Source organism: Labrus mixtus, chromosome 21, assembly GCF_963584025.1.
Source record: "Labrus mixtus chromosome 21, fLabMix1.1, whole genome shotgun sequence".
NCBI classification, from domain to species: domain Eukaryota; kingdom Metazoa; phylum Chordata; class Actinopteri; order Labriformes; family Labridae; genus Labrus; species Labrus mixtus.
The window spans coordinates 22618782-22635031 of NC_083632.1; the positions used below are offsets into that span (position 1 = coordinate 22618782).

The 16250-nt window shown below is 39.7% G+C and overlaps 4 protein-coding genes across 18 annotated transcripts in view; 1 reads left to right on the forward strand and 3 right to left on the reverse strand.

Moving 5' to 3' along the window:
• Window positions 1-211: 211 nt before the first annotated feature.
• Window positions 212-2054, reverse strand: LOC132955653 (cytochrome c oxidase subunit 6B1). 2 transcript variants are annotated; one of them, XM_061028591.1, is made up of 4 exons: window positions 2030-2054; window positions 1113-1224; window positions 762-862; window positions 212-443 (listed from the first exon to the last, which is right to left on the reverse strand). In XM_061028591.1, exons 2-4 carry the CDS (start codon window positions 1216-1218, stop codon window positions 390-392), a joined length of 261 nt encoding a protein of 86 aa, XP_060884574.1. In that variant the 5' UTR covers window positions 1219-1224; window positions 2030-2054; the 3' UTR covers window positions 212-389. The 2 variants fall into 2 exon arrangements, with proteins under 2 accessions (XP_060884574.1, XP_060884573.1); XM_061028590.1 differs by lacking the exon at window positions 2030-2054 and adding an exon at window positions 1831-1986.
• A 958-nt stretch (window positions 2055-3012) lies between these two features.
• Window positions 3013-9188, reverse strand: fam234a (family with sequence similarity 234 member A). 10 transcript variants are annotated; one of them, XM_061028568.1, is made up of 13 exons: window positions 9068-9150; window positions 8346-8451; window positions 7838-8139; window positions 7645-7755; window positions 7373-7555; window positions 6447-6571; window positions 6126-6258; window positions 5618-5750; window positions 5372-5515; window positions 4700-4781; window positions 4460-4612; window positions 4269-4371; window positions 3013-4160 (listed from the first exon to the last, which is right to left on the reverse strand). In XM_061028568.1, the coding sequence occupies exons 3-13, from the start codon at window positions 8106-8108 to the stop codon at window positions 3949-3951; spliced, it is 1650 nt and encodes a 549-aa protein (XP_060884551.1). In that variant the 5' UTR covers window positions 8109-8139; window positions 8346-8451; window positions 9068-9150; the 3' UTR covers window positions 3013-3948. The 10 variants fall into 10 exon arrangements, with proteins under 10 accessions (XP_060884551.1, XP_060884552.1, XP_060884553.1 ...); XM_061028569.1 differs by having other exon boundaries at window positions 7838-8142; XM_061028570.1 differs by lacking the exon at window positions 9068-9150 and adding an exon at window positions 8789-8929.
• Window positions 9189-9282: 94 nt separating this feature from the next.
• Window positions 9283-14873, forward strand: luc7l (LUC7-like (S. cerevisiae)). 5 transcript variants are annotated; one of them, XM_061028583.1, is made up of 12 exons: window positions 9284-9508; window positions 10607-10677; window positions 10985-11068; window positions 11641-11735; window positions 11914-12012; window positions 12295-12405; window positions 12554-12697; window positions 12787-12963; window positions 13095-13183; window positions 13277-13306; window positions 13402-13563; window positions 13986-14873. In XM_061028583.1, the coding sequence occupies exons 3-12, from the start codon at window positions 11059-11061 to the stop codon at window positions 14104-14106; spliced, it is 1038 nt and encodes a 345-aa protein (XP_060884566.1). In that variant the 5' UTR covers window positions 9284-9508; window positions 10607-10677; window positions 10985-11058; the 3' UTR covers window positions 14107-14873. The 5 variants fall into 5 exon arrangements, with proteins under 5 accessions (XP_060884564.1, XP_060884566.1, XP_060884565.1 ...); XM_061028582.1 differs by having other exon boundaries at window positions 10607-11068; XM_061028585.1 differs by having other exon boundaries at window positions 9285-9508; window positions 11026-11735.
• Window positions 14725-16250, reverse strand: part of LOC132955640 (epidermal growth factor receptor kinase substrate 8-like protein 1) — a 15681-nt gene continuing 14155 nt past the window's right edge. The window contains exon 19 of the mRNA XM_061028562.1: window positions 14725-15594. Coding sequence (XP_060884545.1) covers window positions 15508-15594 — 87 coding nt within the window. The 3' untranslated portion in view covers window positions 14725-15507. The remainder of the gene's footprint in view (window positions 15595-16250) is intronic.

Genomic DNA, 16250 nt, shown 5'->3' on the forward strand with positions numbered 1-16250 from the left:
TATTTTTTTCATTTGTAGTTCTTTTTTCATCTGTAGTTCTTTTTTTCATTTGTAGTTCTTTTTTTACATCTGTAGTTATTTTTTTTACATCTGTAGTTCTTTTTTTCATTTGTAGTTCTTTTTTCATCTGTAGTTATTTTTTTCATTTGTTGTTCTTTTTTACATCTGTAGTTCTTTTTTCAACGAGATAAAAAAAAAACGTACAGGACAATTCAGTTACTTAAACATCTCAGATACTTTATTTCAGGCTCTGCTGTACATTTCACGGTATATATTTAAGGAATGAACATTCAGATAGCAGAGCATCTGTAGTTGAAAGGCAGTGATGGAGCTATATCATCTACCACCACATTTCTACATTTAGTGGAAAAGATTACATCCATGCAGTCTTAGATTTTCCCAGGGAAGATCCCCTCTTCTCTCTGGTCATCCCATTTCTGGACCTAAAGGGGCAGAGTTTCAGATGTAAACTTAGCTCATATGACATTTTTATGTAGGGCTGAGAGTTATTTAGAAGGAATCTCTAAATTTGGCCTTGAGCTCTTCATTTTGTTTTGATTCTCAGGAAAGCGCAGAGAGTCACAGGAATGCAAGGGATGTGAAAGATGTTGACCCCTGCTTAACAAAACTCAGCCCACATAAGGAGACGGTATAACGTAGACTCAACCGTTTCCTTTAAACTTCTGTGTTTTATTTTTAATCCAGTTGATTCTGAAATTAAAGATAAAAACAATAAGATGTAAAGTTGTTGTTTTTTTTACCCAGGACATGGGGCAGAGTGACTTGTAGACCCGTTTGTACCAGTCACAAGGGGCCGTGTCAACTCCTTTAGCATCCAGAGCTTTCTGGCATCTGTGATAGTCTGTCAATAGAGAAACAATAACAACAACAATGAATACTTGAAAACCCTCATGACCTTGATTCAGGTTTAAAGGTGCCACTTCAATAAGTCTCCAGCTGGGGGGATCAACATGTGTAAGCCCTCAAACATTTATTATTTCTATAAATACTGTTTCATAGTTATACATACACACATTAGTTTCTATAAATACTGTTTCATAGACACATGTCTGGACCCCAGACTAACTGCTTAGACCTTGACATAGTCTTACCCAGGTAATTGGACCAGCAGTTCCTGGTCTGGTTCTGGTTGGGGAATCTGGCGTCAAAGGGAGCAGTGCGATAATTCTTTAGTTTGGTTTGAATGTCCTCAGCCATTTTCACCTCTGTTGAGAGAAAATCATCAATGGATACAGCAGGGGACGTAAAAGAAAAAGGAGTTACTCTGTCTCCAAGTAAAACGATCCCGTTATGTGCCAAACAGTCCATGTCTGTAAGTGTCGCACAGGTGTGTGCGGATCACCTGTACTATGTTCGCATTGACTTCATGTTCAATGCAATGTGATGCACAGCGGATCAGCACAAGCAGCAACTACTGAGACATGAGTTATCGGAAATCAAACATGCGACTAATAAAAACAACATTGCTGCAAAAATTCGACAACCAAAGAGGAAAATAACAAATGAAGACAATAATGGCAGACGACTGATCGATATCCTTTTACACCAGGAACTTAAACGTAGGCTGTTTCCTCACATAAAAACATAACTCACTTTCTGTTTCTCTTTTTACAAACAGGTGCATGGCTACAGGGTTTCTCTTCTGACCGAAAACAGAATAAAGGCTAATAAAACTCGTTAGACTCTATAAATCTAACACAATTAAAATAAGTTATCTTTTTTTCATGTAAAATGATAAAGTCTACATTGTGTGATATCAAGAGACATGTGACAAATATAAAAACAGTAATAGAAGAGTATAGACGTTACCTCTGTAGCAGTTACTGACTCGAGCTCTGACAGTGAAAGTGATAAGGACTGTGAGCCGTGCAGACTTATCATAAAGGTATGGCGGACTCAGGTCACATTGAAATGACACACACACACACACACACACACACACACACACACACACACACACACACACACATACACACACACACACTGTCTCGGGGCTCAGAATACCTACACAGATGTGTGCTGGGATGAAGTGACGAGGCACAGTATTAGAGCTGTTTTATTTTTATTAGTCTACATGTTTAATAGCCTACAGCGCTCTACTTTTTCTCTGGAGGCGGAAGTATTCTACCTTTTAGGATGATGGTTAATCATTCACAGATGATGGCACGAATTACTTTAGTCATCAGATATTATGTTAAATGGGAAGGGATCAGTGTTATCATTGGAGTTAAGTCAAATCTAAAGGGAGGCTGGCAGAGCTCTGTCTGTCCAACACAGGAGGAACTCTTTCTAGGAATCGGTCATGTGAGGACGCTGCATTAATAAACATCAAGTGTGGTAAGTAAGACTTCGGGAGAATTGACCAACTATACCGCAGCCTATCAGGAAATGAGCTGAATTTGCTTTTTAAATTAATGGGATGAAGGAAAAATGACCTAGTATCTTCATCATCCCTGTGTCCGCCTTTCCTCCCCCAAAAAGTCTCATCCTACACCTCTCCCTGCTGGGTACTGCTAATAATACTAATGGTTTCAATGTTCCCATCATGATGCCAACATGGGTTGAGAAAGTCAGGAGGCCGTCAGCAGGTTAATGTACGACTCACTCCAGTTCTGTCAGTAGTAAAGTGGAAACTTCTCCGTGTGAGACGTGACTGACTGCATGATATGCATGGACAGTGTGACTGTCAGGAGGCTCTGCCTGCTGCTCTATGTTCAATGCTTCATGTCCACATTGAAACACAAGAGGGCAGATTTCACAGTATTGATTAGGACAGAACTGGAGTTTATCTTCTGAATACAAGGGTTTATTTGTAACAGTTTCTTTATGTATGATGAAAAATACCAACATTTGTAGGAATATTGTAATTTTTTTTTGTGCTCAGCGATTGAAATATATTAGATATTTTAATCAGTATGTATGTGACAATGGGTGCCTTGTATGTTCTTCTCTGTTTACCGAAATAAAGAAACATCTTGGAAAACAAAACTGTTACTCTAAAACTGTTTAATATTTCTCCAAATCAAAACATATAAAGTCAGAAAGAAAAGCCAGCTCAAACAAAAGTTCAATATATTAATGTACACCAAAAAAAACCAAATCATTTTCAGTTATTTAACTAATAAAAAAATAACTGAGAAAATAAAAGAGCTTAATAAAAGCAGAGTGTAAACCCACAGCAGTACAAATATCACTATTCTGCAGAACCATTGACAAAGTGAACACAGTGTGCATCAAACAGCATCACTAGTTACAGCACCTCGGATTGAGAAAGTAAGAAACACATCATGATTATTAACTGTATGCAGCTAAAAAAAAAAAAAAGGAGTCTTAGCATCACTGTAAAACAGAATATGTAACAAAAAGTGCTTCGTACACCTCGTCTGTTTTAGTGTACAGATCAGAAAAAGATACCAAAATAAAAGAAGCCCTTATATTGTGTGACTGTTTCTTTAAGGCAACTCAGTTTTAAAACACATAGAAACATCCACCAGTGGCAGTAAGCACGTGCTACCTTTTAAATCAAGTGTGGCATCAATTTGCATAGATCCAAATTATTATCCAGCCTGTGCAATAAAAAGGAGCATTAAATCAATGAACTGACAGTGTTGGAAACAATACAGCAAGGAGGATTGTCTTTATGGATTCATCAGCAGGAGAATAGCAATCTGTGCTAAGTCATCGTCAGGGAAGCAGAGCATTTTTGACACAAGGCAAGATCAAACTCATGATAGCATGAACGCAGTCTATAAAAAATTAAAGCAAGAACCCTGTCAAATCAAGAACACGCTTTTTTTGGGAGGTTTCCAGCAGTCTGTAAGCCATAGCTAGTGTTTACTTTGGTTTTTGGTGTTAAATTAGGCCACATAATAGCCAGCTGTACCAAAAGAATCCAAACACTGTGAACACACTGGACAGGTCACAGTTTCACCACTCGCTGAAGCGCAGACGGTTGAAGGCTTCTTTGATGTCATTGTTGGTCTCTTTGCTTCCACCAGTGCCGATCCGGTGCACTGTGCTGATGGGGACGTCCTGCTTCAGCTTCCGCTTGCTGAGAACCACGGTGCCTTCAGCGCCCTCCGTCCCAGGACCCGTCAGGAGGATGTAGGCAGCGTGGCGTCCACGCTCCAACAGGGTGGCTGAGATTAAAACACAGACACGGATTAAAAGAAGAAAAAAACAGAGCTGGACCTTGACATTTTGTTGCTCAATAATACAAGTAAAGGGAATTTAAGCGGCAGAAGTACCTTTAAATGTTATGAAGTGGTCCATTGAACTGTTGGACTCGAGGAGGACTTTGGAATAAAGAGGGTGGAGCATGTAAGAGCATCGCTCACTACAGACTGGTACCTGGAAGCAAACAGTTTAGCCTGATTAGATTTTTTTTTTTTTAAAGAAGTCTGCTAACATGTAGCTCAAACACAGGAAGTGTCCTCACAGTTGAGTTTGGCTCTGGAGGAAACTGGCCCCAAAACACAAAGATGGAGAAGGAGTTGGCGGTGTGAATGGAGGCGGGTCTCGGTGAGTTAGGACTGGCCAGGAGGTTGACCTCCCACAGCACACCACCAGACTTTCCATCAAGTATTAGTACCTACATAAGAGACACATGGTGGTATGGTGAATGTGTGATTCAAATATTCAACATATGAGAGACTTTGAAGCATCACACCAGTCTCACCCTCTTTGTGCTGTTTCCGACATCCTCCTCTAGCACAACATCAAGTACATCATCTTTGTTATAGTGACCGAAGGAAGGCTCACTGTATGAACGACAACAAACATTCAATATTAATGAGAAATATTTAGTCTAAAGTCGCAAAACTACTTTAATCACCCATATTGATCGCAACTATGACCCTTTTCTGACACTGAAAAAATGATCTCTCAGGTGACATTGAAAAACATTAGGAGAAGCAGCCTTATGTTTTGAGGGTGATGAAGGAATAAAACCTTTTTTGTTCAACTTTTATGTTTTGTTTCAGTGAGTTGGCAATTTCTGAATAGTTGAGGTTTTTCCTGGTATTAAAGTTAATAAGAGATATGTACACTTCCATTATATTTTAACATAAAATATTCTCAAGAAAAGATGAACTAACAGAAAATGAACCCAATTCAGAAATTTCTTAAGTCTTAAAATGTTTCCAGATGAAATGTACAGATTGCTTGTTTTGTTTAAATAGATTAAGACAGGCAGGTATTCACAATCCTTTTACTCCTTTGTCTAAAAAAACGTTGAAAATGTTGAATAAATGACTTAAAATAGTTGCTAGATTGGATCTTTGTTAAGAACTTAATTAAATTCTTCCCTTAATAAAAGATCAACATAAGAGAAATGAATCAGAAGTTTTACCTGAGGACTGAGCTCGTATTAAATCTCCACAATAACTTCAAGCTCTTTCCATCAATTAAAGCCACATCCTTCCCGGTCACAATCAGGAGGTTGGGTGGATTGCCTGTTTCTCCAACTCTGAGCACTTGTTTCACAGAGTCAGACCTATGAAGTAAAAAAATCTAGATTGGGCAAAAGGCTCACGGTGACATCAGCGATGACACTGAGATGATAATCAACGGGGTGATATTGAGCTCTGCTTCTTACTTGTAGACGGGTACAAAGCCAGTGGTTGCACTGGAGTTTTTTTCCCAGTGTTTGTCCTTCTTCAGGCCCGCCTCCATCCCCGCTTCAGCCTGAGCAGCAATCCTCCACAGAGCCAGCCCGTACACACCAGTGTCTGTGAATGAATCAGCACAACATTACTCACTACTGCCACCAGGGGAATGATACATTCAAGACAATGAAACAGCAGTTTTCTATTTCAAAAACACATTTTCTATTCAACATTATAATGATGAAAATGTCACAGTCTAACACTCTAATGATGAATAAAAGTAGCATTTTTTTTCCCACTTTTTAAACTTAATACAAAGCTGTATGGCAGGACCTACAACATGTATCAAAGATCCAGATACTGCTCCCTTTTTAATTGTCATATTTTTTTATATAAACACATTCCCTGAGAAGAATACTGCATGTCACACTCTGAGAAGAGTTGAGTCAAATCCCAAGTGGCTTTCAGCAACATTAAAAAAAAGAGATGAATACAAACCTTTTTGTACTAGCACATAGTGAGAACCTCCTGACGTGCAATGGAGAAGATGATTAGCTGTCTCTGAGGAGTCAAGTGACACCGTGGAACCAATCTGTGCACCTGTCTTCCCTGAGAGGAACACCAGCTGAGTCTGCAGGTATGACATTAAGATTGGCTGAATTGTATTTGGTGCAGCATGAACATATGATTACGCTGACAAAGCTTCGTTGTTGGATAATGAGTCTCTGATGAAGTAGGTCATTATCAAAAAAGTTAAAGTAAAAGACATTGGTTGCACCCTGAGATGCAACACAGCAAAATAAATGTAAGAATGTTTACCTGTGTGCTGTCAGGGGCCACCAGAGCTACATCGCTTACTTGGTCCCCATCCAGATCTGGGACACTCAGAACAGGAACAGTACTGTGCAGACTAGGAGGCTGAGGCTGCTGCCACCTGACTTCACCTACACACAGACACACACACACACACACACACACACACACACACACACACACACACAGACACACACACACACACACACACACACTAAGTTTATCAGATTTTGTAGCAATCACTACTTATCTGATGGATGTGAATAAAAGTTTATGCTTGACTTTGAATATACTGTTTTTTACTTCATCTCAGTGTTCAACAGAAGATGTGTTAACAACTTTGTTACAACATGTACTATTTTAAAAATCAAATCATCTGGATCATTTTTAGCCTGTTTTAAACATTTTTTAAAATAAATTCTAAAAGGTTCTTATGGAATCAGAAATATGTTGCAGTAATTTGATGTACATGTGTCTTGTGCCGATTGTCACCTAAAGGCCAGGTTCTGTCCCAACAATGACATAAAAGTCATTTTGTAGGTATTGATAATGATATTTTAGGGTTTGTATAATATAAGATTGAAGAGTCGTCCTGCATTCAGAGATGTACACTACCTTTGCTTTATATGACACCATCTTGATTTTATGTAAGTCAGCTAGCAGTTAGAGGTGGTCACTGTGTGTCAATTTTCTCTATTTCAGTGATATTGGCTGCTACACATGCCAATCAATACCTGGGAGAATTTCCTCCGTAGACCCAGTTTAAAAGAAAACACTTAGATATGCAGAACCTCATTGGCAATGTGTGCGCTGTTGAATCTTGGTCTTATTATTATGTTTTCATTAAGTTTTGATGCTGACCCTGCAGTTTTGTTAAACACTGTGAAACTTGTCAGTAACATCATGCATAGACAGAGTTAAAAGTTGCTTACCAGTGAATTTATCAACAGCTGTGAGTTTGTCCGAGTGGGACAGCAGACAGTCCCAGGTTCTGCTTTTTCCTCTGTCCAGACCGCACTGGGCCCAGTGGTACTCAGGATCCAGCGGACGCTCCCACAGACTCTCTCCATCTGTCCCGTCCACTGCCAACAGAAACACACACGGCGAGGGCAGACCTGAAAGACAAAGTGTCTGAATTACACAGCAATATTCAAATACTGAAATCAGTCTAATATCTTGTTTCATCATACATGGAGGTTTATACCTGCATCAGCACATGTATTGTTCTGACTGCCTTCTGTGTTTTTTATGACAAACAGAACATCCATCACTTTGTCCTTGCTGGCGTCTTCAATAGCGATGAAATCATAGGTTGCTGTGGGGTTGAAGGAGAGTAGTCAGTCCCACACTCAAAACACTATCAAGCAGTGAAAAAAAACACACACAACTGTACAAACCTGCTTCAGAGAATGTCCTGTTCCAGCTGAGGAGATACTGCGGTCTGACGGGACAGGGGATGATGAAGGAGAAGGCGAACACTACGGTGAGGCAGAGGAACAGGGAGAAGAAGAAGACTCCGGTTCTCCAGTGGGTCAGTTTGGACAAACCCCAGGCTTCTTTACAACTCTTCTTCTTCAGCTCTGTAGGTAAAGTTGCTGTGCCTGATTCTGCCCCGTCCTCGCCCCTCTTCAGAGGGTCGCCCTCAGTGGCACTGCCAGTGGTCTCCATTGTTTCTTCAATGCATTACCGGCCTGCTGATCTGCTTGGTAGAGGAAAACAGGTTACAGTTAAACCTTACCTCAATATCAGTTATGGGTTTAAGTTAATACTCCAATGTCTATTCAGTGAATACTGCCTTCATTGGATACAATTTGCGTCGCCCGGTGTGGCGTAAAATACAAACCAGCATGTGTTAAAGTAACCATCAATGATAACCAAACTTGCTTGTATTGACTAATATATTACAGAAAATCCTGCAGGCAGTACAGTCTGTCAGTCCAGCTGTTTCTGCTGCATCAACCTTTGTGGACCAGAACCTATTCAGACGTGCCAGACCTGACTCCAGAGATTTCTGAGCACAAAAACAACAAACCCCGAATGAACAGGATACACCATGTAACATAGACACGACGAGATTACTCAAACACAAGGTTTATGTACGTGCGGTCAAATCTTTGTAATATTCATGATTTTAACGAAGGTTTACGCAATTAGCTGCAATATTGCGTAACTCAATGTCGCGTTGCTATCATTGTTAGCGTGTTTTTGGTTTGAGAAGTTTACGGTGTAAGTTTGCAGACTTGTTGAATAAGGAAAAGAGCCCATAAACAGGGAATATTAAGAACACCCATCTAAGAAATTAAGTTTGAAAAACGAATATAGGCACTGACTGAAGATTTGTTTCTTACAATCCAATCCCCCGTCGTTTTGTTGGTCACTTCAGGTAGTAGGCCTGTCACAACACAGCTGTCTGACAACCTGCTAAACAAATCTCAGGCAAACCCACTGTTGGCTTTGAGCTATTCTCTCGTGTAGCGCTGTGTCTCGCTAACAAGGGCAGGCTTTATCTTTGCCTATGCTGACAATTTATACACATCAAACGATACCAAGGACCAAAACATCGTCATTTACATTAATATTACTTAACCAAATGCCTACAATAATAGTTTTAGAGTAGGTTTAGTTACCAAAGGGCGACAGTCGGTGAGTAGCAGGTGAGAAATTGCTGCCTGAAAGCCAAACTCGGGGGGATAATGAACAGTGGGAGCGCTGTGAATGAAACCGATTTGATTGGCTAACCAGCTTGTTCTGAAACTTTGTGATTGGTCAATTTCATACAAATAGCCCTCCCCTCCTTCAGCGTCATCTGAACGGAAATGTGAGACAACGGGCCCTGTCGTCATTTCCCTAATGTAAAACGGAAACTGGATAGTCCACGAATTAGGAAAGGGCTTGAAGAGGGGATGCTTGGACGAATGACATTTTTTATCACCTAACAGGAACGTAAAGGAACTGTTTTCAGCTGCTTAAATTTTCATTAAGCGCTATCGACGGAGCACCGACAACAATGTCTGCCCAAGCTCAAATGAGAGCCCTGCTCGACCAGCTGATGGGAACAGCGAGGGATGGTGAGTCGCCGTAGCATGCTAGCTGTGCTAGCTAGCTAGCCAAGATGGAGCCACTGCTGAGGCTGGCTTGTGTTGGTGTGTGAGGGGCAGACCTGCATGAATGGATGTACTGCAGAGGGCTGGTTAAAACATTAAAACGTTCACTACTAGCGTCTACGGATTAACGTTGAGAAATAATGTTTGTATCCACTTTGGGGTATTTTGATTTGTTTAAAATGTCACATTTAGCTTTGATGAACGTCTTTTAGCGTGAATACGTACCCAGTAGCTAAGTTAGCTAACGCTGTTGTGTTTTGTGAAGTTGCGGATCGACCCAAGACAAGGCGCTAAATAACTGAGCTTTCAACCCTAAAATGTATCGATCAGGACAAGAATCCAGTAGATGATGTCTAAGATAATCTAATGCTAATAGTACTACTCATTATAGACTATGAAAGACCTCACAGGCTTCACGTTACATTAGGCCAACATGTCTCTGAATTAACATTAAACCTTTATCATTTTTGTTTTAAAACTTAAGAGTTAGAAAAAGTAAAACCAAGTTTCTTTTTTAGAATCAGTCTCAACACGTTTTGAAGTATCTAAGTGATAGTGGTGTTGAATCATTTTGGACAATTCATAAAACATGTATTGAATATTATATTCAAAGGTGACCACATTTTTTATTAAAAAACATTTGTCACGTAGAAAGAGTGAAAAGTACAATATTTTTAGAATATAATGAAAGTATTACATATATATATACTTTAAATAAGAATCTTTACCTTTTACTTGAGTTTATTGAACAGTTTGTGATATGGAACTATTTAAAATAACCATCTATCACCCTTTGGATACAGACATTAAAAGGTAAACAATCTGTGTGATTGTCATGGTCAGTAAAAAGCAGCAAAGACTGCTCTGCCATTCTTAAAGCTTCATTCTGACTACAGCCCTGTTGGTCATCTGTAACAAGTTGATCATTCAATTTGTACTGTTAGAGTGAATTTGTGGTGTGAGTTTGTGGGTGTATGTGTTATAAGATTTATATCAAATTCTTCCCATACATGTGTTGCATACAAACTGAACAATTGTGGCCCCTTTATTTTATTCATTAAGGTTCAGTGTATCTTTGCCAGCCTACAACAATCTGCAAAGGAGTTGCAGAAAAGCCTCATGTTCATCGAGCCGTGAGTCACACATAATTTTTAAAGCTGTTATGATGAATATCCAAACAATTTGTTTGCCTTCCGGAAGTTATTGTAGCCTTTTTAAATCACTCACAAATGGGTATATCTTCAGTGGCACTAGAGTTACAATTTGGAGTAGTTTTGAGAAGCTTGAGCTAAGACGTCTGTCGCGCTGAGTCCAAACGAGTTTTTTCCAGTTGACGTCTGTTTTCAGAAGGCAATTTTAACAGTCATCGAAGCAAAAAAAGAAGTTTGCACACATCATTTACAATCTGACTTGTGTATGACTCCCAACTTCTTACTACAGGTATGGGCAAGAAAACTGTTCCCATTTATACTTTTCTACAGCGGGTTTAAAATTCTGCAGCTGAGGTCTTGAAGATGCAGAAGGGTACAGTATGTGGTGCAAATCGCAGTGTGTATAAACTACATTTTTTCCTTGGATTTCCTTTTACATTTTTGTTTTTATTTTTATTTTTATTTCAATGTTCAAAATATAAACGTATAAACTCCAATTCTTCACATGTACAGACTGGACATTGAGCCTCATCACACTTTAAACTCTTGAGGCTCTCACATTGCCTCATTATTTTGTTTTTTTGTTATGCTTTTGGAAAGGTAAGCGTGATGAAAAAAAGAAGTTAAGTATAAAGTCACACATGTCATTTTTTTGTCTTTAATATTGACACATAAATAGATAATCAAGCAGAGTAACATACTAATACAGGTAAATAAAGCATTACATCAAACAAATATATGTTCAACCCTGACCATCAGAATCAGGAGAAATGTTTTCTACTCTGTTAAGTGGGCACAGAATGCTCAGATGCAGTTTAAGTTACACAAATCTGCCCAATAAATGTAGTGCAGTTACAGTTTCATGTTTTAGAGCACTGGATACTTCGCCCCTGCTAACAAGTATGTGAGGTCTTTCTCACTGGTTGTTTTTTTGGACTGTTTCAGGCGATGAGACACGACAGAGGGTCAAGTTCACCGACGAGCGAGTCTGCAAAAGTCATCTTCTGAACTGCTGTCCACATGACATCCTGTCTGGAACTGTAAGTAATCCCTCATTACTGCTAGACCATAATCATTTATTTTACAGCAAATCTGGAAAAATGAAAGAAGATGAACTGCATTATGTACAAAAATTATAAACTGTTAAATTGACATGAATAAATGTTATTGAGTTTGATTTGTTTCTGTTTAGTTGATGTCTTCTTGTGTTTTTGATAGCGCATGGACCTGGGGGAGTGCACAAAGATCCACGACCTGGCACTACGAGCAGATTATGAAATCGCATCCAAGGAGAGAGATCTGTTCTTTGAGCTTGATGTGAGTGAGACTCTCCTTAAGATAAGAATGATCAACACCCTTTAAGTCACTCTGGCTATTTTAAACTGATTCTCTTTCTTTCTTTTTATTTTATGTGGGTTATTTAGAGAAGTAGCTGAAAGCATCCACACACTGGTTGTTATGATAACACTGCTTTTATTGAGATAATAGTTGTAAAATTAGCATAGGCTCAAAAGGTTTTTATTTATTACGTGCATGCTAATCTAGCAATTCCAAATATCAAATTTTTTTTTTGGTTGACAAATGTTCCCTCTCCTTTAGGCCGTGGATCACCTGGAGTCATTCATTGCTGACTGTGACCGAAGGACAGAACTGGCAAAGAAGCGCCTGGCTGAGACCCAAGAGGAGATCAGCGCTGAGGTGGCAGCAAAGGTGTGTGACGCAAGGCGTTTAAACATTTGTGGGCCAGGAAATCACATTCACACATTGGTTATCCACTGAGTATTTCATTTTCTTATGCCACCTCCAGTCCGGGAGGATAAACTCATGTTCTAATTGTTTTCTATGTTCTGTGTCGCAGGCAGAGAAAGTTCATGAGCTGAACGAGGAAATCGGGAAGCTGTTGGCCAAGGCCGAGCAGCTCGGAGCCGAGGGAAACGTTGATGAGGCTCAGAAGGTTCTGCAGGAAGTGGAGAAAGTTCGCACGAGGAAGAAGGATGCAGAGGTAAGAAAGGGGAAACTTGCACGATGGTCTACATCAGAGGCTGCATTGTCTTTACTAAAAAGTCCACCTTCTGATCCTTAAATCCTCAGGAAGAGTACAGAAACTCAATGCCAGCCTCCAGCTTCCAGCAGCAAAAGCTTCGGGTTTGTGAGGTGTGCTCTGCCTACCTGGGTCTCCATGACAACGACCGCCGCTTGGCTGACCATTTTGGTGGGAAGCTTCACCTGGGCTTCATCCAGATCAGGGAGAAACTGGACCAACTAAAGGTATTTCCCTATTTTTGTGGGAGTGACATTCAGTGAACTATAGAAAAATACTTGTGTATTTAAACTCTTCCAAGGTTTGACTGAAAATGGTTTCACCACTTATTGATGCCTGCATTTTGATTTTTGTTCAGAAAACTGTGGTCGACAAGCAGGAGAAAAGAAATCAGGAGCGCCTGAAGAGACGAGAAGAAAGGGAGAAGGAGGAAAGGATGAAGAAGAAGTGAGTGCAGTGATTACAATCCTTATGATTTTTTTTTAATAAGTTTTAGTTTTATTGCCCAAATTCTGATTCTGGTATCTCTCCCCTTCATAGGACCAGATCACGCAGCAGAGAGCATAGAAGGTATGAAAGCTGCTCCACTCGTCCACATTATAAATCAACCAACGGTTCTATAAAAGGAGCTATGTGGGCTAAATTTATAACTCTTTATTTACCAGGTCCCGGTCTCGTGACCGCCGAAGGAGGCGCTCTCGCTCCTCGTCCCGGGACAGGCGCCGCACGCGCTCACGCTCCAGGGAGAGGAGGAGGAGGCATCGCAGCCGCTCCCGCTCCCGCAGCCGAGGACACCGTCACAGCCACGAGCAGAGCTCCAAGCACAAGTAAACCCTTACCTAAGATAACACTGTTCACATTAAGCCTCTGCAGAGTCTGAAGCACTTCAGTCACTGAGTGCCCGTGTTTTGTTTTTACAATTGAAGCACTTTACTTTTTAGGCAAACACTTAGAGATCTAGATGTGGGGGGTGGGGGGGGGGGGGGGGGGAACCAATCAGTGCTTCAGCTAACAAACGCAACTGTCTACATCATCATAAATGAAGACACACCTCATCTTTGTATTTTGCTTATGACTGGAAGTAGTGTGTAAATGTTTTGGTCTCTGGAACAAGCATTACCATAAATCTTAACTAAACCTCTTTAGAGTGTTGGAACTTCTCATTTGGCTTTTTTCCAAATACACATTTGCATCCTTAAGTCATTGTAATACGACACTCTAATTTCCCTAAATGTCTTGTTCCCCCCAGGTCATCCAGGGACCGAGAGCGCTCCTCCAGAGACCGGTCACGGGAGCACGACAGGCGGGATGGTATGAACGGCAGGTCGGACTCCCGCCGGGCAGACGACAGGGACATGGGAGACCTTTGAAGACCAAACAACCATCAGACACCACGCATCCTCCTCTTGTCTCACCTGTCTGTCCATTTCTAATATTCTGATGTCACACACACGCTCTCTTGCCTGCCTCCTTTGTTTGCTTCCAGAGTGTACACAAACCTGAGATATTCTATTGATTACATTTTATAGCTTCCAGATGTATCAGATTGAAACTGAAGGGAGTGGGAGGGTTAGTCATGATCAGTAGTGGAGTGTGTTGTAGCCCACATCTGTAACTTGGTGGCTGTTTGTATCCAAAATGTCTTGTTATAAATGATCCCAGCAGGAGAAGAAACAGTGAACTGACAGTCTGAAGCCTGACACTTAACCGACTCATTTTCATTTCTTGCTCACTGATGCTACTTCTAGAGACAGAATCTGTCTGTAAATATGATTTGGGCCTACTGATTGTCATGGTGTGAAGAGCCTATTCCGCTCAAGCTTTCTTTGTTATCTTCTTTATTAAGGTTTGGTTGTTTTTTTTATCACCCGTTCTTGAATGTCTGTCCACTTATACGTAGTTTGATAAAACCCAGTTCAAGTTATAGATACTCGTTTGGAAACCAAAAGGTTTTAAAGTTGCTCATTAGTATCAACCTTATTTTCCAATTGTTCTGTTCTGTTTTATTTCATGCAGTCAGTAGTCAATGAAACCTGTCGGATTGAGAGTCTGGCCAGTAAAAGTCCAATCTTGTTTGAAGTCTCTTCTTACATGTGTTTTGGTTTTGATTTATTGTATTTAAAAAAAAAAGGGTAAATTCTGAGTCATTGTTGGCATGTGAAGAAGTAGGTACAAAAATGAAACATTGGAAATTCTGAGCTATTACTGTACATTTGTTTTTATTCAAGTTCATCATTATAAATTTTGCCCCATTTCTGATTTTAGTTTATTGTGTGTGTATAGATTTATAATTGCAAACAGATTTGAATGGATACATTGTGTTACCTAATGTGTGAAGTCATATCTGTTTATGTTCTGCTGGAAATCTTTCTTTCAAGCCTCAATTAAAAAAAGTCCCACCATTTTAAGAATTGTCTGCTCTTTTTTTTTTATCACATGTTGATCATGGCTTCAATCAAGTATATTACAAACAAGATAAATACATTCTGTTTAAGTTATTCTAAACCTAAAGAAAGAGCTATTCACAGCACAATCAACAACATACATTACAAATGGTATTTGAAGGGTAAATATTTGACTTGATCAGTGCCGGTCGGCATCAGAAGCTGACGTCTCAAAGGTTTGGTTTTAAGATGAGATTATGACGTCTTAATGAGCCATATGTCAACGTGGAGGGTGAAGTCACTGTCACATTTGATCTCTGGTGAATTTTATTTAAACATTCAGGAGTTGACTGAAGAAGACGATCCTTCATCTCAAACTCCTGCTGCTCACAGTGTGCTGCTCTCCACCTTCAGATCCACCTTCATTTTCTGTTTCTCCATCACCTCCTCCAGCTCTGTGGCTCTCCTGGCATCCTGGGAAAAGAGAGGAACACATGAAGAAAAGGTTATGTTGTTGTTTTAATAAGAAAGCGATGTGTTGCGCAAAGCTCTGTATAATATAAGCAGTTGATATGTTCACAAGTTAAAAATGATTGGGAGGTGTTAACTGGACCTCATGGCTGACTCAAGAGCTTTACTGATGATTTCACAGTTCAACAGTTTAAAGCAAGTCACAAACAGCCATGACACAATTAACCATCTAAACATGAGTTAGCATAGTCTCATGTTAGCATCAGTCAGATGAACAGTTCACAGCCATTTTTAAGTTTCATAGAATAAACTACCTTTGAACAATTCCTTCATGTTTGCACCAAGTAAATGATACATTTGATAATTCAAGTAATGCAGCTAAGAATGGATATCCTAGTCCCTATAGGTTGCATTAAGAACATACATAATAGGTATGAATCACTCAAGAAAAAGTTTATCAGTAATTGAATTAATATTGATGAAAAAGTAAAAAATGTGAAAAATACTGATTTGTCTTTGACTATGAAACTTCAGAAAACATGCTGATTTAACATTTACTACAGAAACCCTGCATCTCCCAGAAAGTTAGAAATGTTTTTGTCTAATAAATAACTCTTACAAGGACGTGTGTGTAAGACTGTCATTTTAAGTTATCCTAT